The sequence below is a fragment of the Panicum hallii genome, chromosome 3, assembly GCF_002211085.1.
Source record: "Panicum hallii strain FIL2 chromosome 3, PHallii_v3.1, whole genome shotgun sequence".
Classification (NCBI taxonomy): domain Eukaryota; kingdom Viridiplantae; phylum Streptophyta; class Magnoliopsida; order Poales; family Poaceae; genus Panicum; species Panicum hallii.
The window spans coordinates 8,015,202-8,041,098 of NC_038044.1; the positions used below are offsets into that span (position 1 = coordinate 8,015,202).

Here is a 25,897-nt window from a genome sequence, read left to right on the forward strand (position 1 = left end):
ATATATCATTAATCAATTAGTGTGGCTCTTTACCTAAGAAAAAAAGTATTCTCATTGCTACCAACCGGTTAACATTATGGGCCTGTTTGGTATCCTGCCTAAGGCGCCACAACTTGCCTAACCTTAGTCGTCCAAATTGAAGAGCTAACCTTAGGCAGAAAAGTTAGGCAAACTGTGGCACCTTAGGCAGGATACCAAACAGGCCCTATATTAAACTCGTTGTGGAGTTGCTAGCACACTCTATCTATTTTAAAATCATCTTTACAAACATTTGTAATCAACTTTATTAGCTCACACTAATAGACATCTTGCCTAGATTTTTAGCGACTGCATGATATGAAAGCACACTAAGACATAAGTTAGTCGATCTGATGTGATGGTATTTGTGTTGCGATTGTTATTTTTTAAGAGGGCGATCCTTATCTAAAGAGGATACATTATAATACGGTAGTGGTGGATAAAATGTATAAAGAAGATGTCCAAGCTCACATTCCCATTTGACTTTCGATAGGCAGAGTTAAAACCACGGTCTGCCGTGTGCCAGTGTTGCAGCCAAGGGGAACCCGCTAGAGTAGCATCCAAGTAAGGACCATTCTTCGCACCACCTAAAAACATCAGGGCGCCATCCGCAAAAACCAACCAGCGTACTACTTCTCCAGCGTTTTAAAAAAGGAAGCAAACCACACACACATGACACACCTCCCCTCCTCGCGTGGTCCGGGCGGGCCCACCCCACCCGCGCCGGCGAGCGCACAAGCCACCCGTACGAGCCGCCACCCACCCGCAGCCGTCCGACGCGGATCGGACGGTGCGCCGCGCCCGCACCCTCCTCGGCGAGCCTCTCCGCAGAAGGAAGCGGCGGCGTGCCCGCATCCCGCACCTGGTAAAGGGAAGCCGCCCACAGCCCACTCTGTGGCCTGCGGGCCCGGAATCCTGTGGGCCCCATCCGTCAGCCGAACCGGGTCGCGAGGAGCCGGGTGGCGCCCCCGCACGCGGGTTTTGGGTTTGACCGGGGCAACGGAGGAGGCTGGAGTGGAGGGCTGGAGGCGGTCAGGGTCAGCGCGCGCGGCACGTGGCAAGGAGGTCGCGATGACGTGTGCGGCGGCCGAGTTTCTTTCGCCGGCGACGTCACGCGGGAGAGAAGTGTGTGTGCGCTCGCGTCGCGTACGTGAGGAGCCAATAGCCTCACGCTTAATGCGTTTGCAAGACATGGACTTGGAGATTTCCATTATTTTTCAAGGCCCGGCCCGCCAGTGGGGAGGCCAGGGACAAAGTCGCCAGCCGCGGAGGCTCCACGGCCCGCTCCGCTTTGTGGCCGTTGGGGCGTAGGAGGGCGGGACCGCGGGATCCTTTGCGGCTGAGCCCACGGCACCGGGAAGCCAAGCAAGGTTGCTGCCCTCGCCATAACACCGAGAGAGTCTTGTTGTCCACTCAAAAAAAAAGAAAAAACAGACAGAGCCCTGTTGTGGCTGTCAGGGGCTCAGGGCTCGCGGTCTACTGGTCTAGCATTGGTGGAATGATGTGCAATGGGGGATGCGTGATCATCAGCTTTTGGCTTATCAAACTAGCATCCACAACCGGGACTAAAGGGCAAGAACTTTAGTTACTCGGATTCTTTGTCCCGGTTGGAGAGTAAAGAGACTTCCCAATCAGTATAAAAGTCAGCTTTTATAGTAGTGAGCATCATTTGATCTCGCGGTTTACTTAACGGAAATGATATGCAATTGCAGAATAGTTGTGGAAATCGTTCCCTATGGCAAATGATCGGACAACCACACGCAACAATTCGAATGGACGAAAGTTCACATATTTGCTAATATAGAAATTCCACTTGGCCCAATAATACTATGTTAGTTTTGGTGGAGATAAGAGGGAATCTAGAAAGAATTTAGCTTGTATGGCTGGCCTACAAGTCAACTTCTGAGTCAAACAAATGCTAAAGAAGAAATGTAATATATCATACGCGGCAAATCTGTCTAGCGGGAAACAAAACTAACTAATATTGCGTTATTGGCAACGCAAAAGGATATGTGTGCCAGGCTAATAGATAAGTGGTTCAACCGTATGAAAATAAACCATATCTGAAAATGGATCTCGATGCTAGGTCTCAGCAGCGGAGGACCAGGGGTGGCGAGGTCGAGCGCCATACCTTGATTCGGCCACGAATATCACCTACTCTTCACCTATTATGGGTGCCATGGCTCATGGTTGCAGCTATCTTGTGCTCCTATGCTTCCGATCAAAGCTCCAAGGAAGGAAGAAGATATAGTGTATTGGATTTTTCCATACATCAATTCCATTTCGTCCTCTGCCACTGCTAGGTCTCCTAATATAGTTGGACAATAATGTTGTTGCAACAATGGTTCGCGGTTGCAATATTAATTTCTGTTTGCACTTCACCACCCGATCCATACATGCCTCTATCTACACCCGCATAAACCAAAAATATATATTTTTGCATAGTGTTGATCCTCCTACCTCTGATCATCTTCTTACTCGGAGTTCTATTAGGAGAGGGGATCCTCTAACTATTCATTATGTGCTATCTCTCTGTTCCGTTAATTTGAGTCTAGAAAACCAATCCCATTGTCACGCTCGCTACTCAACTTGGCCACTTCTATTGTAATTTCTTTTTCACCTTTGTAACCATCTTCTCACTTGGCACTTCCTAGGAGGAGGAAGAGAAGAGCAGAGATATTCCATTACCATTTTCTATTTTTATTATTCTAATACCTTATACTTGTATTTTTCATATATACTTGGAATTTAAGCTCCACAGACTCTTTCGTTGCGCTTCTTCATTGGACGCCTACCTTTTTCGCTTTTAGCAAGCATAAAAAGAAAAATATATAGCATTTTTGTTCATTCACATGTTTATCTCTCTCTCTCTCTCTCTCCTCTCCTCTCTGTAAAAAATGAGTGCTGTGACCTATAACAAATTGCCGCAAAGTAAGGATATCGATCAAATCTCACGATTGAGCCTGCCTCACAACATTTTTGCCTTATATCTGTATCTGAAGTTGAAATAATTCATTTTACTTGTTATTGGCCTATATAAAAAATTGTCCTAGCTTGCAACCTCACCACTTGGTGTTACGTGGTGAATGGTGATAAACACTACCCGATGCCACCGTATCACCTGTTATGATGGTAATAACCAAACCACTAATGACACTCAACATGCTGATATAAAATAAAAAAGAAGCCGGCCATCCTCTTCCCCAAATGCACAAAGCCACGACCAAGTCCTTTTCGAACACAAAACTTTCCAAAATTCGAAACAAAGCAACACCTTATTCCTTCCCGGAATTCTTACTTTTTCTCTTTGTTTGCATAATGGAAAAACTTCGACAACTCCATTTTGCAGCCACCTTTTCTCACTCTTAAAGCACTTTTCTCTCACCAGCGAACCTATTTTGGAGAGCGAGAAAAAGAAATAAAAAAAGTGAAACCCGCCAGCCAGGCAGGCCAGCCAGCCCAACTCTCTTCTTCTTCTTCCTCCTCCTCTTCCCCCAATTCCCATTCCCAATTCGCCCTCCTCAAATCCGGCGCCCGCATTCCCGAGCCTCCCGCAGATCTGGGATCCGCCGCCGCCGGATCCCCCGCCGCCCGCGACGCCTCGGGACTCGCGTGATCCCGCTACCCAGTCGCCAAGTTGGCGCCCCAGCGGAGGTCTCAGCGCCTCGCCGGCGGCGGCGCGGGCTCCGCCGCCGCCGCCGCTTCATCCGCGCAGCCGCCAGGGGCCGCGGGTCAAGCCGGGATGGGTGATTCAGGTGACGCCGTCATGGCGCGGTGGCTGCAGTCCGCGGGGCTGCAGCACCTCGCGGCGTCCTCCGCCGCCGGTGGCAGCGGCGGCGGCGACTACCGCGGTGGCATGGCTGGACTTGGGGGCGCCGGCGCTGGAAGTGTGCTGCCCAGCCTTCTCATGCAGGTGAGGTTCCTGTCTCTCTCGGGAGAAAATGCGTGATCTAGCTGTTGGAATGCGGATCGCAAAGGTGGCGTCTTTGGTGCGCTCTAGTGCCGTGTGTTCGGGATCGGAGTGCCGTCGCTCACGATTCGCTCTAGGGTTTGTTGCTTTGCTTCGAATTGATCGGATTCAGCTTGGTTTGGTCTAGAATTTGTTTGTGTTGTCCGGCTACTTCAAGCATGATTAGAATCTACTCTTATAAGCGTTTGCTAGGACGTTTCAAGGCTGATTAATCCAGAATGGTGTTGAGCTGTCAGACAAGCACTTGCTACAGCGAGGGCCTTCAAACTCATGAGATTTTCACATTAATTTATGGACAAACCCACATTCTTGAATTGGGAGCTAGCTTCCAATCTTACATTCGATGATAGACAAATGCTTATTTCGTTCCAGCTTTCAGTTATGCAATTCAGAGTTTGCTGTAGTTCTAAACGGAAGAGTGGAAAAGCCATCATTAAAATGGAATCGAGAAATCAATCTTTGTTCTTTATGGTTCATTCAGGTGGCAGTATCCATTTCTTTTAGAATGCCTTTGAGATCATACTCCTATTGGGAAATAATCTGGGAGATAAATAAGGGATGATCTCTTGATTCATGTGTCTATGTTTGTTATATTAGAAATAGCATGTGCCATTTTTTTTTTGTCTCCGGTTCAGATAAAAGGAAGTTTGTACTGACTGAAGCAAGAAATATTCATGTAACTTTTGCAGAGAACCATGTATGCTCACATCATATAGCATATTGACTTTGTTGGAAGTTGGAAACTCTTCTAACTTGAATGTAGTATTATTGTTGTACTGTGAACAAGCGCCAAGTATAAACTAGAAATTAAATTCAAACACATATACACATATCTGAAGTGCCTCACTTAGTCCTTGTTTGCCACATGTGATATAACTAGAAAAATTCTTCTGTTTTCTACTAATGCCTTTTGCTTCAAGTATTTTATGCCACTACACAAAAGTATTATGCTTTTCCTAGTGATAGGATATTTACATATGTATATAGTCAATATACTCTCTTTGACATGCCATTGCATAGCTGATGGTTACTATTACTATTATTGTTTCATAGGGCTATGGGCCACAATCAATTGAAGAAAAACAGAGACTTTATACGCTTCTAAGAAGCCTAAATTTTAATGGAGAGTCTGCACCCGGATCAATGTCTGAGCCCTACACACCAACGGCTCAGAGCTTTGGTGGTGGAAACCCTGTAGAGGGTTTTTATTCACCCGAGCTTAGAGGTGACCTTGGAGCTGGCCTTCTAGACCTTCATGCTATGGATGACACTGAGCTGCTGTCTGAGGTATATGCCATGAAAATATGTGCGTTTGCATGATCTATGTGCAAAAACAGCGTTTCATATTGATTCATCAATGTGAAGTCTCTTCATTCAGTCTATTCTAAGCTTATTATGTTTGACAGGATGTAGCATCAGAACCATTCGAGCCTTCGCCCTTTATGCCAAAGGAAATTGATGATGATGAGGAGGATGTGACATCAGGGAGCCAGCAAGTCCCAGTAGATAATTATGGTTTGGCGACCAGTGAAAAAGAGAGCACTGCTAGAGAAAATAATGTAGCAAAGATTAAAGTAGTGGTACGTTAATTATGTTCAAGTCATTCATATTTTTATGCCAACTGGTTAATTTTGACATGCCTGACTTAGTTCATCACATGCTCAGGTAAGGAAGAGACCTTTGAACAGAAAGGAGCTATCTCGAAAGGAAGAAGACATCATAACTGTGCATGATTCATCATTTTTGACAGTTTACGAGCCTAAGCTAAAGGTATCTATGGATCATCTTCAGGAAATTTTGTTGTGCTCGTATGAAACTACAACCATTTGTTTAGTTCCTTTTTGGTTATTTACATGTCTATGCAAGTCAATCTGTTTTAGACTTAAATGCCTATTTTATGCATTAGATGGTCAATATAGAGGTACTCTTTTAACTCTTTGATGGTTGTACTCGATGACTGCTGTCAATATACTCATGTGTTAAGGCCCTGTTTGTTTCAGCTTTTAGATTGTGGATTGCAGCTTGCAGGCTGTTACAATCTGCAAGCTGAAACAAACAAGTCCCAGACTGTAACAGTCCACGTGCCGCATTGTTACCATCCAACAATCTGCTTCCCCCCAGCTTGCCAATTGTAACATCCTGCAAGCTGTAATCCACATTATACAAGCTGAAATGAACAGGGCCTTACTCTGTTACTCATTTACTGCCAGTCACATTTAACTATGTATCAAAACCTGGAATATTGACATTTTTCCATGCCTACTGTTTTATAGCTACCATATGTGTACTAGGTAGACACAACTTTAGTGATGTGTGTATATATTTGTGATGTGTCCTGCCTGTTCCCTGTAAATGGGCAGGTAGAGTTTGACATCATCTTGGTGTAACATGTTCTAATTTAATGATAACTTAAATTCTCCTTGAGCTTGTTATATGTGACTAGTATGTTGGGTATATTGTTGCTGCTATACATTCCTGAGCACTTGGTAATGAATCCACACTACAAACCAGGGTGTGCTTAAAAATATTCTTTAGAAAAGTTTAGTGAGAGAGAAGCATTGAAGCTAAATGCTGTTGGTTTTCCTTATCTATTAGCTGTTCATATGTTTTGCAAAATATGTTAAAATAATTCTCAATCTGTAGGATAAATTCGAATTTATAATCTTAAAGGGTTGATGTGCCTTTTCAGGCCGTTTTATCCTAGCTCATGTTGTCTGCTAACATATTCTCTCTACTGAAGGTGGACTTAACAGCTTATGTAGAGAAGCATGAATTTTGTTTCGATGCTGTCCTAGATGAACATGTTTCGAATGATGAGGTATTGCTCTTTCTCTTGTCTGTCCAAGCTGCTGTCCTTGATTACCCGGCACTACATAGTTATGGAAATGGACAATTTGGATTAAGACACCAAAAATTTGACGACCATCCTGTTAATTAATCTGTGGATGATAATTTGAATTTCACTGAGAAGATGACAGGATTGGCCAATAAATTTCAAGGATGGATTCCTTTGTTTAAACTGACAAAGTAGTAGCACCTAGTTGTGTTTAACCTGACTGCAGTTTCTTTTTGTATCAGTTAGGATTGCACTAGTGCACCTTTCACTTATCATTAATCCATGGATATAGATAGAGAAAAATCATAATGAGCTAGTCATAATAGTGGCCAAACCATCCTGAAGCTGAGTGATTCTTTATTCACTACTGTTGAAGTAGGCAACATGCCTGCATTCCTCAGGCCTGCTTCTCTCCAAAGTACTCTCTCTTATGCATGTCACTGTGCCTCATAAACAACATTTATCTTTCTTAAATCTGAAGCATTGTAGCCCCTGTAGTTCTCTGGTGCAGCAGACACTTCAACTTGATGCCCAAGTATGCTGCTTGATTGATGATAGGCCTGTCTGATTAAGTCACTTGCTTCACAACCAATTCGAAATACCTGTCCGAATGCCTGCCCTTCCCATTATAACCACCAACTCTGGTTAATTGTGAACAAATCCTTGTTACTGCATTTTTCTCATCTAACTGTATAATGGCAATGATTTGATTCTAAATTGATGACCCTAGTTTTGAGGCTGCAGGGTTTTAGTCCATAGTATCAATTTGCTTATTGACGTTTGATGGTTCTCCATTATTGTGCATAGTGTATATTCTCAACAATCATCATTGAATTTTTATTGTTTACCTTATGGGATGAACAGGTGTACCGTGAAACAGTCGAGCCCATAATTCCAATTATATTTCAGAGAACGAAAGCAACATGTTTTGCTTATGGCCAAACAGGTTAGTTCTTACAGTCATATAGCAAGGTTGTCTTATACATTGTACTTTTTACCCATAAGTGAATTTGAGGTTTCTGATAGTTTCTGCTGATCATGTTAATATCATATTGCAATCCTTTTCTGGCATTAGTGTACTGCAATTTTTTCTTAATTCTTGTTTACCTTAATGCTCTATATGCTTACACAAATAACTAATCATGAGCTCTAAGTTCAGTCACTGATCTTTAAATAATGCCCCTTTTTTGACTCTTTGACTACATCTCATATAATAAATTGAAACACCTTAGGTTGCAATTCATTTGCTTTTCAAGATTGTTTCCACCTTCTCTCGTATGTCTTATCATCTAATTCATGAATAGGCAGTGGCAAGACATACACAATGCAGCCTTTGCCTCTGAGAGCTGCGCAAGACATGGTTCGTCTTTTACATCAACCTGTCTACCGGAATCAGAATTTTAAGTTGTGGCTTAGCTATTTCGAAATATATGGTGGGAAGCTCTTTGATCTTCTATCAGACAGAAGGTTGGTTATTGCATTTCTTTTTATATGGTCATGTCAGGTACTTATAAACATTTAAAAATTGCATTACTTTTCATCTGATTTTCTAAGAGAACACTTTTTTCAGCCATTTTTTGTTTGACTGTCCGTGTTTTGGGATACTAGGTCAAAATGTTGCTTGATGCTTTTGTTGTAAAAGGGCATTTTTGTAGGTTTACAAAGCATCGTTAAAGTTCTCTTTTTTGTAATGTAACCTACATTTTTCATCAATTACTGAAAGGGAATTTTCATGTCTGAAATAATAGCACTAGCTTTCAGGATTTTAGAATTTAACTTATGACCACATTTGTTTGAAATCTGGGCCTATGAATCAACTTTGGGATGCGATACCCAAATTATTTTACTTGAACTGAAAATTCTTATCCTTTCTTTTGTAGGCAACTACTGATGAGGGAAGATGGCAAGAAACAAGTTTGCATTGTTGGCCTGCAGGAATTTGAGGTTTCTGATGTCCAGATTGTCAAGGAATATATTGAGCGAGGAAATGCAGCGAGGAGCACAGGGTCAACGGGGGCAAATGAAGAATCATCAAGGTCACATGCTATTCTGCAACTGGCTGTGAAGAAGCACATTATTGTTAAAGATACCAGGAGACAGAGAGATCGCGATGCTAATGAAGCTAAAAACACAAAGGCTGTGGGGAAAATATCGTTTATTGATCTTGCTGGTAGTGAGCGTGGTGCTGATACTACAGACAATGATAGGCAGACAAGGTGTTGCTTATGTCTCTGTAGATTTGCACCCTTTTGTTGATCTCTCAAGTTCCTTTGCTGTCTGATTTTACTGTCACTTATTTTAACCATCAACTTGTTATCATATCAGGATTGAGGGAGCAGAGATAAATAAGAGTCTGCTAGCTCTGAAAGAATGCATTCGAGCTCTTGATAATGATCAAATCCACATTCCTTTCAGAGGAAGCAAGCTTACTGAGGTTCTTCGTGACTCATTTGTTGGTAACTCTAGGACGGTGATGATTTCTTGCATTTCTCCAAACGCAGGTTCATGTGAACACACACTGAATACCTTAAGATATGCTGATAGGTAATGTTAAACTTACTTCATTATATCCAAGTGATATGCGCCATTCGATTATTTCGAAATGGTTCCTGTCTTTTAACTTAGTAACTTTCTAATTATAAATAACAGGGTCAAAAGTCTTTCAAAGAGTGGAAACACAAGGAAAGAACAGTCCACAGGGCCAACTAACACTTCTAGTAGGGAGTCTTCTTCAGCTCCATCATATCCATTACCTGCTGAAGCTGAAGAGATTCCTAATCAGAATCAAGAGAAGAGACCTGCTGATACTCATCGGAAGGGCACTGAAACTTTTACCTCCAACCCTTCTGTGGAGCCAGACAGAAATTCCTTTGGTATGATTCCAAGTTATTCTAATAGAGGGAGAGAAGAAAATGGTGCAGCATCTGGTTTCAATGATAGGGAGAGGTATGATTTGAAGTCCAGCCAAACTGGTTACACTAGTAAGGCACAGAATTTAGCAAACACCCAAGAAGAGGAGAAAGTTACAAAAGTCTCTCCTCCTCGTAGAAAGGCATATAGAGAAGACAAATCTGATAGGCAGAGCAACTATGCAAAAAAGGATAATGGGCCTGAGACAGGTCGGGCTGGGTATAAAACGCAGCAGGCAAAGCAGCCACAACAGCAGCAAAGGCCACCATCTGCTTCAGCTTCCTCTAGGCAATCTGAAAAGGAAAGTTCTTGTGATGATGTGGAAATTGATGCAATTCTTGAGGTAACAAAAATTCATGAGTACTGTTGTGTTATTTGATCTTGGATCAAGCTGTGGCGCTAAACTTTCTTTTGTATGTTAGGAAGAGGAGGCTCTCATTGCAGCTCACAGGAAGGAAATCGAGAATACAATGGAGATCGTGCGTGAAGTAAGTCTAATTTCATCTACTAAATAATATTAGTCTTATTGAGGACATTTCAGCCTTTCCAGTTTGTTCTTTTGTGTAAGGTGGCTGGTTAAAAATACAGCATCTTACAATGTTATTATTTTTGACCACGTTGCTGAAACATGTGCATTATTTATCTCAGGAGATGAACCTCTTGGCAGAAGTTGATCAACCAGGTAGCCTTATTGACAATTATGTCACACAGCTGAGCTTTCTGCTCTCACGCAAGGCTGCGGGCCTGGTCAGCCTCCAAGCACGCTTGGCACGTTTCCAGCACCGCCTCAAAGAGCAAGAGATCCTTAGCCGCAAGAAACCTTCCAGATAGTACGATCATCAATGGCTCCGGCATTTTGCTCGGTCATTCTATTACTTGGATATCAACTGTGGTCCACTAGCGTTTTTTCTCCCGTGGGCTCTGGTATTGCTGGATCAGATCAAGGTGATGAAAGAAGACAGATGGGGGGTGGCCTAGGTTGCGCTGGGGTCGGTCGGGCTCCTTCTTGGTATCATCTGGACACTTGGGTTTGTCACGGTTGATGGCCAGTTTGGCAGCAGTCCTTTTTACAGTGGGCCTGCTTGGGCGTGTTTTTTGGCGGATGCATGGCTTGCCTTCTTTGCCTTTTCCTCCTTTTCCCATTTCGTATGAGAAACTGTAACTGTTGTTTGCAGATATCAGTGGGCCGGTTTTTGCCGTGGGGTGTTTGTGGAAAACAGATACATTGTTGTTGTATATTCATCACTGATATTATTTGCGTCGAGAAAGGAAAGGATGTGTGTGTGGTGAAGAACTTGAAATTACTTGATCTCCATACGAGACAGCTAACATGTTCTGCATCACCTGTCTAGCGATCTTTTCCCAAACAAGATCCAAAGAGTTCTCAAGGTCAACTCAGTCTCTCCAGCTCCAGGTAGAAATCAAGTTGACACTCGCTGTTTCCTCGCAGTCCTGATTCCTGAGCATTAATAGCATTTTTTAGACTCAAAATTCTCATACGCGCACACACAACCACAGAGCTGCACTCGGTTTGAGTTAAGAGCAGGTAGCAACACATGAAAATGTGTCCATTCAGACCATTTGAATCCATCTATCTTTCATACCTGCTCCAATTCCACGCAATCTGGATGGTTGATGCTAAAACTGCAACTGGCTTCAAAACTACCGTGATTGAGTTGTACATCAAGGTACAAAGATGCAGGATCTCAGTGTGCAAGAAACGATTCAATCATGCACAGGTTAGTCAAATGTATTGAAACCCTACGAAATTCCTACGTTCCAAATGCGACTAGAAAAGTAGAAATTCCAAATGGTCTGATAAAAAAAAAAGAAATTGCAACTTGCAGACTATTTTTTGAGGGATTGCAAATTGTGGACCTCGATTTTTTATTTTGAAACGGTGGACCTCGAATTGTACGAATTCGACCTTCGATGTTTCCCCCCCACTATGGCAGAAACACCCACCCACAAACGGCACAATAGGAAATGACAAAACGGTTGGAGAAAGAAAGTTCCGCCTCGTCGATCAGAGGCCGTCCGTCCGGGAACCAACGGCTGATCCTCCTTCACGCGGTTTTGAACACTTCAGCTCCAACGATTTGTTCGGTTCGTCGACGACAACCTCCATTTCCACCCCCCACCTCTCTCTCCCCCCTCCTCGCTTTCTCTCTCCTCCTCACTCTCTCTTCCTCCGCCACACGCCGCCGCCGTCGCCGGGGCACGAAGGGGGGGTAGCGGGAAGATGATGATGACGCGGGCCCCGATGGGGCCGATGGAGGGCGCGGCGGTGGACGAGGTGGTGCGCCGGCTCGTGGAGGGCGGCCGCGGCGGGCGCCAGGTGCAGCTGTCGGAGGCGGAGATCCGGCAGCTCTGCGTCGAGGGCAAGCGGGTGCTCCTCTCCCAGCCCAACTTGCTCCGAATCCACGCCCCCGTCAAGATCTGCGGTAATCGGTCGCCGCGCGCTCTGTCTGTCTCGGCGTTTGCCGCCTAATTCCTTTTCCCTTCTCGTTTGGGATGCCGCCTGATTCCTCCGTTCCTCGGCGTCGCGGTTTCCCCGATGAATTGGATGGGGAAGGGTAACTTCGGTCGTGCTATTTTTGGTTTCAAGTAGAAACGTTGAATTGTGTAGTGGGATTTGGGTCCAGGATTAGCGCGGTGCTCAATCATGGATTACACTGTCGTTTGGATAGCTGGTTAGTGCTGGGTCTGGGTTTGGCTGCCTGCATTCCATACGTGTCCCCGTGTGCAAGCCTGAGGGCATGGGAATGAATGATGGAATCATCAATCATGGGCAAGTTGCCAGGAGTAATGATGTGTGGTTAGGTAGGAGTGTAGGCCACGCGGGAATGCAATCGAGTGGCCGTACCCTTCTCTGTTCTAGTTATCCTACAACTATTACTCCATGAAGAACTTTATTTGCCAATAAAACACAATTCTAGCAAATAACATTACCAGCCACTTATGCGCTACCTGCTTTATTCCTGACCGTTTAATGATGTGTCCACTGTGAGTCAGTGTGAGTTTCAGTGAGGTGAACTCACTTGTGTGGTTGAGAATTATGTTGGCGTAGGGATGTAGAGCTCCTTTTCCCGTGTGTTTATTCTATAAACTCGTTATACATCTTTAGACACAATGCTTCTGCCTTATCAACTCTGGGGGTTCTGCAGGCGATATTCATGGACAGTTTGTTGACCTTCTGAGACTGTTTGATTTGGGTGGTTATCCTCCAGCTTCAACTTATGTATTCCTAGGAGATTATGTTGATAGAGGCAAACAGAGCTTGGAAACTATATGCTTGCTGCTGGCATACAAAATCAGGTACCCTGAAAAGATTTTCCTGTTGCGAGGGAACCATGAAGATGCGAAAATCAACAGAGTATATGGTTTCTACGATGAGTGCAAAAGGAGGTTCAATGTCCGGCTGTGGAAGATATTCTCGGATTGCTTCAACTGCCTGCCTATTGCAGCAGTCATTGATGACAAGATACTGTGCATGCATGGTGGTCTCTCACCTGAATTGAATAGTTTGGACCAGATAAAGGATATTGAGAGGCCTGCTGAGATTCCTGATTATGGTCTCCTCTGTGATTTGCTTTGGTCTGATCCTAGCCCAGATGGAGAAGGATGGGGGGAGAGTGACAGAGGTGTTTCATGTACGTTTGGTGCAGATAAGCTTGTAGAGTTTTTGGAGAAGAATGATCTCGATCTTATTTGCCGAGCTCATCAGGTTTGTGAAAGTTTGTCTTCTGCATGTTTTCTCACATGTTTTTGCTCTCTGTGATCTTGACCTGACACTGCTAGCATATACATCATCAATGGCCCTAGGTGGTTGAAGATGGCTATGAGTTCTTCGCACAACGGCGATTAGTGACAATCTTCTCTGCTCCGAATTATTGTGGAGAATTTGATAATGTGGGTGCTCTATTGAGCATAGATGAGAGCCTAATGTGTTCATTTCAGATCCTGAAGCCAACTGATATGGGTCCACCACATGCTAGAAAACAAATTCCAAATAAGGTAAATCAGCTGCCTTCACATAGGATTATTATTCTGCTATAAATTTAAGAATTGACTCACATGAGACAAATGTTTATTATACCCTTACCATGTTAGCTAGAGGTCTAGAACCCATGCTTCCCTTAATGACGTAATGAAAGAACATTAGATGATGTAAAAAAATTAAATTCCTAAGAAGGATGATGTGGGCTAGATCTTCTTTTTTTTAATTCTAAAAATCCTTTCATAAAGAATCAATTCACTCAGCAAAAGTTTTCATGAAAGGATGGAGTAATAGCTTAATGTACAAAACTTATAATGCTTAATAATTACATTTGACACCATGACCCTACTGATGCTTAGTGATATTCATAAGGAAAGCTTAGGGATGATTTCCCTCCTACCAACAATTATTAATGATGTCTTCGGCCAATACTTTGAATAAGGATGGAGATGTAATTATTACAAGATTTCCTTTAATGAATCTTTTTCTGAGATAACTAATTCCATCTTTTTCTTCTGAGATAACTAATTCCATCTTTTTTTTCTGAGATAGCCAATTCCATCTCTTCCACCTCATGACACATCCTTTGATGACAATGTTTGTATTTGTCACATCCAATTAGCAACATTAGGTTTCTTGTATAGCTGTGGGCTTATGGAAAAAACTTTCTGCATAGTATCCTGGCCACTGCATTAGTTCACTTGTGTCTCAGCAGTTTTGTGTAGTCAGAGAACGATAGGGGTTAGTAGGTTACTGTTGAGTACCCATCAAAGACCTGATAGATCTAGGACTAGAGGAGTATAGTTTACTTCGTTCTAGTTTGCTTGGGGCTATAGTAACATCAGTAGACTAGTAGAGTTTGCATACGTTATATCCCTTCTGAAATTGTCTATGTAGATCAGTTAAAAAGTGACCATCAAATAGTTACCTGTGAACACCCAAAGGTGCAAAGAGCAATTTGATTCCCCATTGGATAATTTTATACTGATTAAACTATCATGGCAACAAAAGCACTTTATGATACTAGTACTTGTTTATGTTCAAACCAAACTGTACTTTCCGTCAGACGCATGAGTTGAAGGCAAGCTAACTGATTACATCACTCTGCCTTCCACTTTACAGCCAGCCAGAGGGTGAAGCATTTTATCAGCAGTACTTTCGGTCCCATCATCGTCAGTCAGCTCAAAGGGGGTGATCTATTGTTTGGATAGTTGGATCCACCAGGGCATGGCATTAGACATCCATCAGCCAATCCCCTTGAACCATCCTTTATCTGTGTCTTGAGTGGCAGCTTGGCTGTATTGGATATTATGTACAGCATTAGGTTGGATTCATCACCATACGTTCTTGTTCTTGTGTCCTGCCAGCACAGAACCTCATTGGCAGCATGACATCCAGTAGATGTTGGTAGTCTTTATTTTTCTTAGCTATGTCATGCATTTTTTTTGCGCCCTTTGTGACTTGATGTATGGTAATATTATCTTTGCAATATGTAGTTGTTGGAGGGAAAAAGTATGCACAATCGTTGTTTCCATCTACAGAATCATTCTTTGTACCTTTCATTTCTTTGCGGACCTGGAAGCTGGAAATGCCATTTCGATGTCATGCAAGGGAAAGATTGTGGTTAGTTGGTTAGACTACGACCCATTCAAGAAACGTTTTAAACACATGTCTTGTTTGAAACGCTTGTTCTGTCTCCTGAAGAAAATTTCGTACCAAATATCAAGGTTCGTTGTATGGTGATTGTTGCTCAAATTTGGAGCGATCTATGCAAAGCTGTCATGTCACAGAACAAGTTGGTATATACTTTTTTATGCATTAGGTGGGTGCTATTAGAAGGTTGTTTAACTAGTACTGTACTAGTTCCTTGTCCAAGTAGTTAAGAACTATACTAGTTTTTTTAGAGGATTTTAGTTTGCAATTAGCAGTCCAATATCCAACATTCCTACTGGAAGCGACCAGTTCTTTGTTTTTCGGTTTGGGGGGATGAAAAGTTGGCAATGCAATTCAGACCTCCGGCCCAACTCATCATCCACCGCCACCCTCCCCTCCAAAAAAAAGCCCACTGGGGGCCCTCATTATCTCCTCCTCACCCAAAAAAAAAATCAAAGCCCAACGCGGCGAAGAGGAGAGGTGGGAGAGAGAAAGTTCTCGAGCTCGACGAGCGCCGCGCGAGGAGAGAGAAGGGAGATGAGCGGCGAGGCAGCGGCCGTCGGCGGCGGCGGCGGCGGCGGCGGAGGGGAAGCGAACGGCATCCCGCCGAACGTCACCATCTACATCAACAATCTCAACGAGAAGATCAAGCTTGAAGGTGCCCTCCCCACCCCTCCCTCCGTCGCTAAACCCTAGGGATTTATCTCGATTTTTTCCTTCGTTTTTGCGCCTCCGTCGGAAAAATTGCATCTCTGCGGGTCGATTTGAGCGACTTGCTCTAGGCGGCCGGCAATGGAAATCTCTGCGGCGTTCGCCACTAAAGCCTTCGCCATAGACGATTATTAAGTAGGAATAGGAGACTAGGATGGTTGGATTTCGTGGTCTTGCCTTTACTCACTCGCAGATGGGAATAGCTAAAACCCTAGAGGAGCTAGGAGTGTTGGTAGCCCTTGTTTAGGCTCTCTTTGTAGAGCAGCTTGGTTTGATAGCTGTGATGTGGTTTGATGTTGGTGTTGGACCATGGATATGTGAGTTTTGTGCTCAGCTAGTCTGAGCTATGGGATGCTCATGGACTGCTTCAACTATTTGTGTTGAAACTTTGAAGTGCGGATTTAGTGGTTTCCTGTTGAATTATGTTGGGTAAGCAAGGGTGTTGAAGCTTTGGTGGCTATAGCATGCACTGTTGTTATGTTTATATTCTTTTTTGATATACTTGCTACTGGAATTGAAATTTCTGTTCAGTTTGGAACCGAAAAAGAGCAGCAATTACATACATTTTGCACTCATGTTGGCGTTTCTGTTCAACCTTAGCTTTATCCTATATTTTGTTATAGCTGACAATTATTTCTGAAATCCTTACAGAACTTAAAAAGTCCCTCAACGCTGTTTTTTCCCAGTTTGGGAAGATTCTTGATGTGCTTGCTTTCAAGACTCTGAAGCATAAAGGCCAAGCTTGGGTTGTCTTCGAAGATGTTGCATCAGCAACTGAGGCTATAAAGAGGATGCAAGACTTTCCCTTTTATGACAAACCTATGGTGAGTTCATCACTGAAAAGTGCCTGCAAGCTTTCGTGTCCCTTAATTTGGTTGCTCTACAACTTTGCTGCTGTATCATGCCGTCTTTGGCTTAGAGAGCAGGTTTATTGGGTTTGTGAATCTCATGCTGAGAAAGAAGATATACTAGCCCTCACACTGTTTCTGCCACTCTTAAGGTTGTAATTTTTAATTCTGTGTTTATCTGTCCAACCTCCAAGGCCTGTGACAAATAAACTAGTTTTTAAGGCATTGTGCTTTAATGGTTTTGCTCAATTGATTCTTCTTAGAAAATAATCCTAAAACCTATGCCTATGCCTGTGTTGGTTAGACTTTTTAGCTCAACGATATGGTCCACAAATGTCTTTTCATCTGGTAACTGTATTGCATTTTGAATCCAAGAAACTATGTCAATTGCGTATTTTCTATTTGCTTTACTCCTGAAATCTTATTGTCTGAATTCAGAGAATTCAATATGCCAAGACCAAGTCGGATATTGTAGCAAAAGCTGATGGCACCTTTGTGCCTCGAGAAAGAAGGAAGAGGGTTGATGAAAAACGTAAGATGCTGGCTAACATGCCTTTTATATTACATTCATTGTTTAACTGCTGCCCTGTCTGTTGGCTAACATGCCTTTTCATTTACATTAGTAGTTGTTTAAACGATGTGATCGTGATCCATGTTTGCTTGGATATCAATGTTTTTGCCCTTCCATGTACGTTGATGTTGACCTCTTCTGTTGAGTGTTGACCTGGAGAGACCAAGGATTTAAGTTTAATTGATCCATACATATGAAGACTTAACACTGAATACTCAGTTGTACTTCATAAATACTAATAAAAATTATTCTGATGATGGATTCTCTTACACATATGAGTGTTTTGTGGGATAAATATGTGTCATGAGGTGTTAATGTCCTTGTAACCTGTTTTCCTAAAAAATGTTGCTGTTCCTCTTTGTTGTGGGACAAATGATGTTGGCAGTTCAGTGTTAAAATTGTTAGAATTAGTCAAACTAATGAGGTATCAATATTTCTTGTGGTCGCTCCAGTGCAAAGCTTTGTCACATGATAACTGATAGCAACTCTCAAGCTATTAAAGAAATGTAAATACAAAATTTCCACCCAAATCAATGTTGCCCATTCCTTTTATACTAATAGGGTGATCAGATGGCTATTTGATTTCTCGTAATGAGTTCTGACAAATGCCCTTTTCTGTTCCAACTTTACTCTGAACTTACAATTGCCGCTGCGTATATTAGGATTTTATATACGATGCTAATATTAAATGAAATAGAAGAATTTGGGTCAATGAGGAGGCTTTCTTCCAACCTGAGAATTTGTTAAATGTTCTGTACACTAGACATAGCCTTACATACTCTTGAGATTTGAAAGAACTGCTGCTGGGTGAACTTGTGCTAGATAAAGATATGGATAATGGGTTTATGGAAACTTGGCTTTCCTTCCTCTATTCTTTTATGAGAGCAAACCTCATTAGTTTGCTTATTTCTTTGCAGCTGAAAAGAAGCAGAAGCGCGAGCAGCACCATGATGCTAGTCAAATTGGCATGGGTGTAAATGCCTACCCTGGTGTTTATGGGGCTCCTCAGGTGATTACTGTAGAATAGACTAGAATCATATTTCTGCTTCGTTATGTTTTCTTGAATCTTAACTTGTGCAAGATGTTGTGCATGTGACATGTAAAAGTAGGCCCTTCTATTCGGATGGTGATTGGTGAGCATGGGTACTAAGATCCACTCATCTTAGTTCCTTTTGTTCACATACAGAGTTTTACAGATTACTGGTCATAATTTAATACTATATGGCAAACAAATTTCCATGTCTGTGCGTGATCCAGCTTCTCATTGCATAATTATGTTAGGAGAATTTGTCATGCAAAGTATTGAGTGGTGATCTGAAATAGCTTGGGTTTCAGGCATGATGACATTATTGCTCTTTATGCATTTCATAATGCAATTAGCTTTTTTTTCATATTTAACGTTGTTCCTCCATTACTTGATATGATGTCCTCCGCTTACACGACTTCTTTTCTGTACCAGCTTACCCAGTTACCTATAGCTGGCGGACAGAGGGTCATGATGCCAGAGATTATTGTACCGAACAACATCCTCTTCGTCCAAAACCTGCCACACGAGACGACCCCCATGATGCTGCAAATGCTCTTCTGCCAGTACCCTGGCTTCAAGGAGGTTCGGATGGTCGAGGCGAAGCCCGGGATCGCTTTTGTGGAGTATGGAGACGAGGCCCAGGCTACCGCTGCCATGACCCCGCTTCAAGGCTTTAAAATTACAAAAGAGAACCAGATGGTCATCACTTACGCGAAGAAGTAGCGAACTCACGAGCTGTATTGACTTGATTGAAATGTTGTATCTGGAATTTTGCACAATTGGTAGATCCCCTTGGCTTGTTAGGTAGACTGCATCTTGGACCATCTGTTACTTGTACCGCTTAGTTGCGGTTATGTGCCACACTGCCACTTCAGCAACAGAGATGAAATGGAAACTGCTTTTTTTCGCTCTCATGCAATCAACGTAGCGACTGCTCCATTGAATCTGGTATTTGTTTGGAGAAGTAATGTCCGCAACATACTGCTGCCTTTGGGGTACTCTAGTTTGCTTCCGTGGAATTTCCAGTGAGGACAGTATATATCTGCCATAGAATAAAATGCACTTGTCTTTGTTATTTAATGACGCACACGCACACGCACAGAGCGTGTTAACAAAGTTCGAACTGGATTGGATTGCCTGCATCCTGTTAAATGTACTCTGGCCAGATGCATTTCCAAGTGCATGTTTCAAGAACGGAGATAACTATTTTTGCAGTCATATGACTTCTCCATGTTCGTCAGGTATAGTTACCAAAGTTGCATGACAGCATTATTCTCATCAAGTACAAATGCTGCCTAACCTGAAAGAATGTATTGGTGTAAATTGTGGTGAGATTGGAACAGGAGGAAAGGTTCCAGAGCCAGTGCAGCTGCGGGCGAGCATGCTAAACCCGCATACCAAAACAGCTTTCCAACTGAAAGGCTCCCTTGTGCGCCATTAAACTGGTACGCTTTGTGTCTCTTTGGCATCAGGTCACATAGTCGATGGATATCCCACACATGATGCTTGTCTGAACTCTGAAGATACCGTCCCCCAATTCAGATCCGGAACTTAACAGCATCGTGCCTGGTTCCCTGATCGAATTCTTTTTTTTAATAAGATTATCGAATTCATATTGAGCTGAACTTAACAGTTTCAAGCACAAATCAGCTCTGACGAGCAGCTCTAACTCCAAGCTGGCCTCAGCTCAGCACTGTGTGCATTGGTCTGAACACATGCCACCCTGCGCAGGTGCTCTACCTTGCGAACGTCCAGAGAAGCAATCTCTATCTCGCCGGACCAGGCGCGAGCACAACCCAACCAGCCGCTAGCTTCCATGTCAGCCGGTTCTCACCTGCCGCCGCAATTCACCGAGCAGCTTCAGGGCTTCTCGCCTCCAGGCGCCACCCGAGGCCGAGCGAGTGTGGCATGTCCTCTTCGTGAGCACTGAGCACGTCTCGGGTCCGCCACCGCTGGAGCTCGCTCTGCCCGGCCGGAACGTCGCGCGGCGGACGGCATGCGCGCGATCAGATGTAGCCGCGGGAGAGTATGAGTGGATATCCTTTTGTAACCTTGACGACGACGGCTGATCGGTGGGTTGGATGCGTGGGCCTGTGCACTTCCGGCGGGGTCCGAGGACGGGGGCGGCTGCAGGCAGTGCCGGGCGGGCGGGGAGCCGGAAGAAGAAGACGATCTGAAACAGGGGGCTATATGAAAACTATAGGGGGAAATTTGCAAATATTCGGATCGCGATTACTATTCGCGATCCGAATTAGGGGTGTATATGAAAATTATAGGGGGTAAATTGAAAATATTTGTATAATCGCGATCCAATCCAGGGGTTCTTTTGCAAAACTACCGATCCCGAACTCCCGTCCTCTGCCGCGGCTCGCCGGAGCGCCGCCTCATGCCGGCCGTCGCTTGGGTGCGTCTTATTCCTCTCTCCAGTCTTGCAGAAGCCCTAGATTGCGTCGAGCAAAATTCCCAAGTCATGACCCAATTCCAGAATAGCCATTTTGCTCGCCTCTGTTCTTCGACTGCTGCTGACTTGGCTCCTTCACCTGCATTGTCAATTTGTCATTTCGCTGGCTTCTGCTTGTTGGTTGCCTGGGCTCTCTCGGTGGTGTTGACTTCGTTTGGCTGTGTGGTGGCGCCATTTCCAACCTGGGCACAAGTGTTATAGCTCTAAGCTCTGTACAGTGGCACGAGCTTGACAATGGTGTTCCACATGGGCGTTGCCGTTGCTGTTTCTTCGAATCCTCGAGTGAAAGGTTGGTGTTGTCGAATAGCCCAGCGAAGCCCAGGGGAATTGGGGCAGTCGTGAGCTTGTGTACCAGCTTGAACTTAGTTACGGAGTCTCCAGTCTGATCTGGTGATTTGCCGCTAACGTGCCATGGCTTTTACTGAAAGGCTCCCTCGTGCTCGCCGTTAAACTGGTAGGCTTTGTGTCACTTGAAACTGTTAAGGACACATGGTGCTTGTCTGAAGATGCAGGCTCCCCATACTTGCCATCTCTCTAGCCTTTTCGTAGTTCAGAACTTCAGGTCCGGAACAGAGATTATGTCCAGCATTTTGGCCCGTTCGTCTTTGGTCCTCGCTGCACAACGACGCCTGACCGAATTCATATCGAGCTGGTACATGGAGCACACAGGCATGATGTTAACAGTTCCAAGCTCAAATCAGCATCAGCTCTGACGAGAAGCTCTACTACAACTCCAAGCTAGCCTCAGTCACCGCTGTGTGCGTTGTGGACGCGGGTCCAGACTCCATGGTCCAGAGAAGCAACTCCATCTCGCCGGACCAGGCACAACCCAACGACGATGGCAGCGGCTACTCCGACGAGGGCTTCCATCCGTTCTGAAACAGCTAGCTTCCTTCCATGCCAGCCGGTTCTTACCTGGCGCACCGTATCACCAAGCAGCTCACCTGCGCTTCTCGCCTCCAGGCGCCATCGGAGGGCCGAGCGAGTGTGGAATCTCCGGAAAACCCCCGCTGGAGCGAGCTATGGCGAGCCGGTGCGAGCGCAGCAGCGCGGCGGATGGCACGCGCCCCTGGCTGCTGTAGTCCGACCAGATATAGCCGCGGGAGCATGTGAGTGAGGACTCTTTTGGACCGGGGACGACGGCGGGAGGTTGGTGGCTTATACTGGTGGGTCTGTGCACTTCTGGCGGGGGCGGAGCCGCGGAGGACGGCGGCAGTGGCGGCTGCGGGCGGCGCCGGCCGGTGAGAGTCAGGAAGGAGGAGACAATATTATTAACCAGGAGCCTATATGAAAATGGAAGGGGGTATTTTGCAAATATTCGGATCGCGATTAATAGTCGCGATCCTATATAGGTGGTTATATGCAAACATTCAGGGACACTTTTGCAAAACACAAAATCAGGATCTCCCGTCCGTCCTCTGCCACGGCTTGCCGGAGCGCCGCCGTCTCACATCGGCCGTCGCTTGGGCGCCTCTTCTTCCTCTCGCCAGTTTCGCAGAAGCCCTAGAATGCGTCGAGCAAAGCGTTTGCGGAGCCCCAAGCGACGACGGCTCAGCGTTCGAGCTGACAGGAAACGCCGCCTCTGGGCTCTGGATCGACGCCTCGTGCGGGTCGCCGGAACGGCGCCGCACTCCGGCCGTTCCTCGCTTTTCCAACTGCCTGTGCAGAGTGCGGTTTCAGACAGGCACTCTCAGGGGGCCACGGCCATCGATCACGAGTTGAGAATTGGATCCTCAACTCGTCCCTTGCTGAAACCTTCCCAGTCCTCTACTCCCACTGTACTCTACCTGACATCTCGGTCCGGCAAGCAGTGCATCAGCCTCTCACCTCTCAGTTTCGCTGCCCCCTGGCACAATGCATTTGGAGCACGCTCGGCTTTGCTCCAAACCCGGCCACTATTCGACAGCCTTGGCTAATATTAATATATATGGCTTGACTCTGACTTACCAGATCTTCTCCTGGCATATCTGGAAGGCACGTAACGCGGTGATCTTCGACCACATCGACTCCACGCCAAGCGACATCCTCCGGAGAGTTGTCCAGGGCATCGATTCATGGAGCTGCAGATTCAATCCACTGAAGCCCGAACTGTTAGTGTCCGGCTACTTTGTTTTGGTTCTGTTCCCACCTTCCCCTCTCATTTTCCTTCCGTTTTGGAACAACTCCTGTACTGAACAAGCTCTCGATCAATGAAAACGGAAAAAGAGTTGAGAACAGGATATGATGCTTGAAGAAGAGGAAGAGGAAGAGGAGGAAGAAGAAGAAGAAGAAGAAGAAGAAGAAGAAGAATCCGGTTGGACTTCAGAGCTCTGGAGCTAAAGGGAAAATCTTTGCAGAATTCTGAGAGATGCGTACCTCTAAGAACTATCTCTTGAGCAAGTGATAACAGAACAAGCGAGGAAAATCTGTGTGTCAATCGCCCATAAGAACAGACAAATTCATCTCCATTCCGCTACTTGTGCGGTTTCAGGCAAGCACTTTCAGGGCCTCAGGGGCATCACGAGCTGGCTGGTTGTTCAGACTTACACACTTCAGAGCTCTTGAGTTAAAAGGAAAATCTTTGCAGAATTCTGGGAGATACGTGCCTTCATGAACTATAGCTTAGCAGATAAAATTATAGCAGTAATGCAAGCGATAAAATTCCCCAAGTCATGACCCATTTCCAAAATAGCTGCTTTGCCCGCCTCTGTTCTTCGACCGCTGCCGACTTTGCTCATTCACCTGCGTTGTTAATTTGTCATTTCGTTGATTTTTGCTTGTTGGCTGCCTGGCTCTCACGGTGGTGTTGGCTTCATGGGCTGGTTGATGACTTTGTTTGGCTAATATTTTCCTGTTATTGATGGAAATAACGTGACATCTAGGTATCTTTTTAGCTTTGATTGGGACTCTTGATCAAAGGCACAGTTTGATTGTCACCGGACTCACCACGATGACTCTACTCAGGGGCTCCATTTCGCACCTCCTCCATCTTGATTTGGCATGTCACCAAGGCTTATGTTGTGTCCAAGTCTAGTGCTTAATGCTAACTCTTTTGAGTGAATTACTACATGCGTCCAGAGGCGGATCTAAGGCCGGGCTAAGGGTTCAAGCCCCCTCTACTTCTTCAAGATCAATGGATACCCTCCTAAACCTCCTTTCCACTTTTAGGAAGAAAGAATGAAGAAGAAGGGGGAGGAAGAAGAATACAAGGAAGATGAGCCCCCTCTTTTATGGGCTGTCTGGATTCGCCAGTGCTTGCGTCTTGCATTTGATGGTACTACAAGTAGAGTCCTTTACGATAGTAGAACCTTTCTTCGATACTGTATTGACAAAACACTCTCATACGTATTTCTCATAGGGCTCTTATTCAATACAAGTGCAACTATCAATAACAATAATAAGGTCGTACATATAAATAAGACACTGCTTCTAACAAACAAAAAGTTCACAACGGCCACAGCCGTCTGTAACACACAAAGCTGCATTATATTTTTTCTAGGATTTTTCTCGACACATCCACATCGCCGGTTGTAATGAATTGCTCCCAGGTGATATTTAGGATACGACCTCACCACCCAATTTCTTTTCTTTAGGATTTTCTCATAAATTAGATTTATTTACTATGAGAAAATGTGTGGTGATTAAAAATTCCTTATAGCTTGAGAGGCCCAAATGATACAAGGAGCCCACAAGAGGAGGGATCCATCCCTAAGCCCTTTGAAGTGCCTGTAGTTAACAGCCACAGGTAAAGTTTTCTTTGAATCCTTAGTACAAGAAATTATTCCATGGTTTAGTAGTTCACTGCATTACCCCCACTCAACAAATCATTTCTTTTTTCTTTGATTCCCCTCCTCCCCTTGGCGCGCAAGCACAGGCTCTAAAACACATGCTATGGTAACAATACTTCTCATTTCATATGAAGTTGTTGTGATTCTTGATCCGCGGGCTCACTTCCTTTTTTCACGTGGGCCACAAAAAGGCGAAGCGAACAAAGCTCTCTCTCATGTGCAACAGCAAACTTTCCTTCCCGGCACCTTCCCCTCCCCCTACCCCTCTCTCCTCTTCCTCTCTTTTATGCACGTACATGAAGGAGATACCACATTAGATCTATGAAGGATTGGGGCTCAAACCAAGTAGCGACGGTGCTCTGGTGACTAGCTCTAGTTTCACGACCCTATCCCCCTCTTCCCCTCTTTTCTGTTTTCCCTCTCTCTAGATCCAGATCTAGATCCAATCCGAAGCGGAAGGAATGAGGAAATGAACCTAAATCGATGGTATTGGAGAAGAAGGTATGATTTTATTTGTTCTATATGTTTTAGATTTTTATCAAAACTTTTTAGGTAGCCGCAAATATATGACTCCGCTACTTCCATATTAGTCTCTTCAGTGTGACCCAAGAGGTAACACAAACCTCCTTCGACACCATGTGCACGACCACCATCACTCCGTCACTACCACTACTCATCAATGGTGGCAGTGGCGGTGGTTAGCAATGACTCCAAGCGATGCCCACACACGTTCCTTCCTATTTCTCTCCTTTCCATTCCTTTTGTTCTTCCGCTTTTGATGTGTTGGTTTGCAAGATCTACTAGGGGCACACAAATCCATGAATGATATGTGTATTGTGTTTGGACTGCAATTGTTGGAGGATGATGCGATGATACGACGAAATGTTGGTCCGCTCGCATCAGCATTGTGCGAGTAGACAGGTGAAAGGAAGTGAAGCCAGTTTCCAATAAGATGTTAGATTTGCATGGGATTGTATATCTATAGAAGGCCTACATGTTTGGGCCTTGGTCGTAGGATGGTAGCGCAAGAAAGGCATAGATGGACGGTGTGCAAACATTAATGCCAGGCAGGTTCACATAGATACGTGCCACCATGCTGTTTATTCGAGTTGGCACACGCGTGTT

At 44.6% G+C, this 25,897-nt stretch overlaps 3 protein-coding genes across 3 annotated transcripts; all 3 read left to right on the top strand.

Moving 5' to 3' along the window:
- Positions 1 to 3,465: 3,465 nt before the first annotated feature.
- LOC112887301 (kinesin-like protein KIN-13A) lies at positions 3,466 to 11,038 on the top strand. The gene is made up of 12 exons (XM_025953441.1): positions 3,466 to 3,931; positions 5,042 to 5,275; positions 5,395 to 5,568; positions 5,654 to 5,758; positions 6,729 to 6,806; positions 7,689 to 7,770; positions 8,129 to 8,291; positions 8,705 to 9,040; positions 9,150 to 9,368; positions 9,474 to 10,077; positions 10,157 to 10,222; positions 10,383 to 11,038. The coding sequence occupies exons 1-12, from the start codon at positions 3,761 to 3,763 to the stop codon at positions 10,563 to 10,565; spliced, it is 2,415 nt and encodes an 804-aa protein (XP_025809226.1). The 5' UTR covers positions 3,466 to 3,760; the 3' UTR covers positions 10,566 to 11,038.
- Positions 11,039 to 11,862: 824 nt separating this feature from the next.
- On the top strand, positions 11,863 to 15,289 carry LOC112887303 (serine/threonine-protein phosphatase PP1-like). The gene is made up of 4 exons (XM_025953444.1): positions 11,863 to 12,178; positions 12,902 to 13,461; positions 13,560 to 13,751; positions 14,857 to 15,289. The coding sequence occupies exons 1-4, from the start codon at positions 11,977 to 11,979 to the stop codon at positions 14,869 to 14,871; spliced, it is 969 nt and encodes a 322-aa protein (XP_025809229.1). The 5' UTR covers positions 11,863 to 11,976; the 3' UTR covers positions 14,872 to 15,289.
- A 535-nt stretch (positions 15,290 to 15,824) lies between these two features.
- On the top strand, positions 15,825 to 19,463 carry LOC112887302 (U1 small nuclear ribonucleoprotein A). The gene is made up of 5 exons (XM_025953443.1): positions 15,825 to 16,045; positions 16,750 to 16,922; positions 17,385 to 17,478; positions 18,435 to 18,526; positions 18,977 to 19,463. Exons 1-5 carry the CDS (start codon positions 15,925 to 15,927, stop codon positions 19,265 to 19,267), a joined length of 771 nt encoding a protein of 256 aa, XP_025809228.1. The 5' UTR covers positions 15,825 to 15,924; the 3' UTR covers positions 19,268 to 19,463.
- Positions 19,464 to 25,897: the final 6,434 nt, after the last annotated feature.

Excerpts from the sequence above, each read along its gene's own strand:
- LOC112887302 (XM_025953443.1), top strand. The coding sequence starts at position 15,925 with ATGAGCGGCGAGGCAGCGGCCGTCGGCGGCGGCGGCGGCGGCGGCGGA. Across the intron at positions 16,923-17,384 it reads CCTTTTATGACAAACCTATG|AGAATTCAATATGCCAAGAC; the intron begins GTGAGTTCATCA and ends GTCTGAATTCAG. Across the intron at positions 18,527-18,976 it reads GTGTTTATGGGGCTCCTCAG|CTTACCCAGTTACCTATAGC; the intron begins GTGATTACTGTA and ends TTTCTGTACCAG.
- LOC112887303 (XM_025953444.1), top strand. The coding sequence starts at position 11,977 with ATGATGATGACGCGGGCCCCGATGGGGCCGATGGAGGGCGCGGCGGTG. Across the intron at positions 12,179-12,901 it reads CGCCCCCGTCAAGATCTGCG|GCGATATTCATGGACAGTTT; the intron begins GTAATCGGTCGC and ends GGGGTTCTGCAG. Across the intron at positions 13,462-13,559 it reads TTATTTGCCGAGCTCATCAG|GTGGTTGAAGATGGCTATGA; the intron begins GTTTGTGAAAGT and ends CAATGGCCCTAG.
- LOC112887301 (XM_025953441.1), top strand. The coding sequence starts at position 3,761 with ATGGGTGATTCAGGTGACGCCGTCATGGCGCGGTGGCTGCAGTCCGCG. Across the intron at positions 8,292-8,704 it reads GATCTTCTATCAGACAGAAG|GCAACTACTGATGAGGGAAG; the intron begins GTTGGTTATTGC and ends TTTCTTTTGTAG. Across the intron at positions 9,369-9,473 it reads ACCTTAAGATATGCTGATAG|GGTCAAAAGTCTTTCAAAGA; the intron begins GTAATGTTAAAC and ends TATAAATAACAG.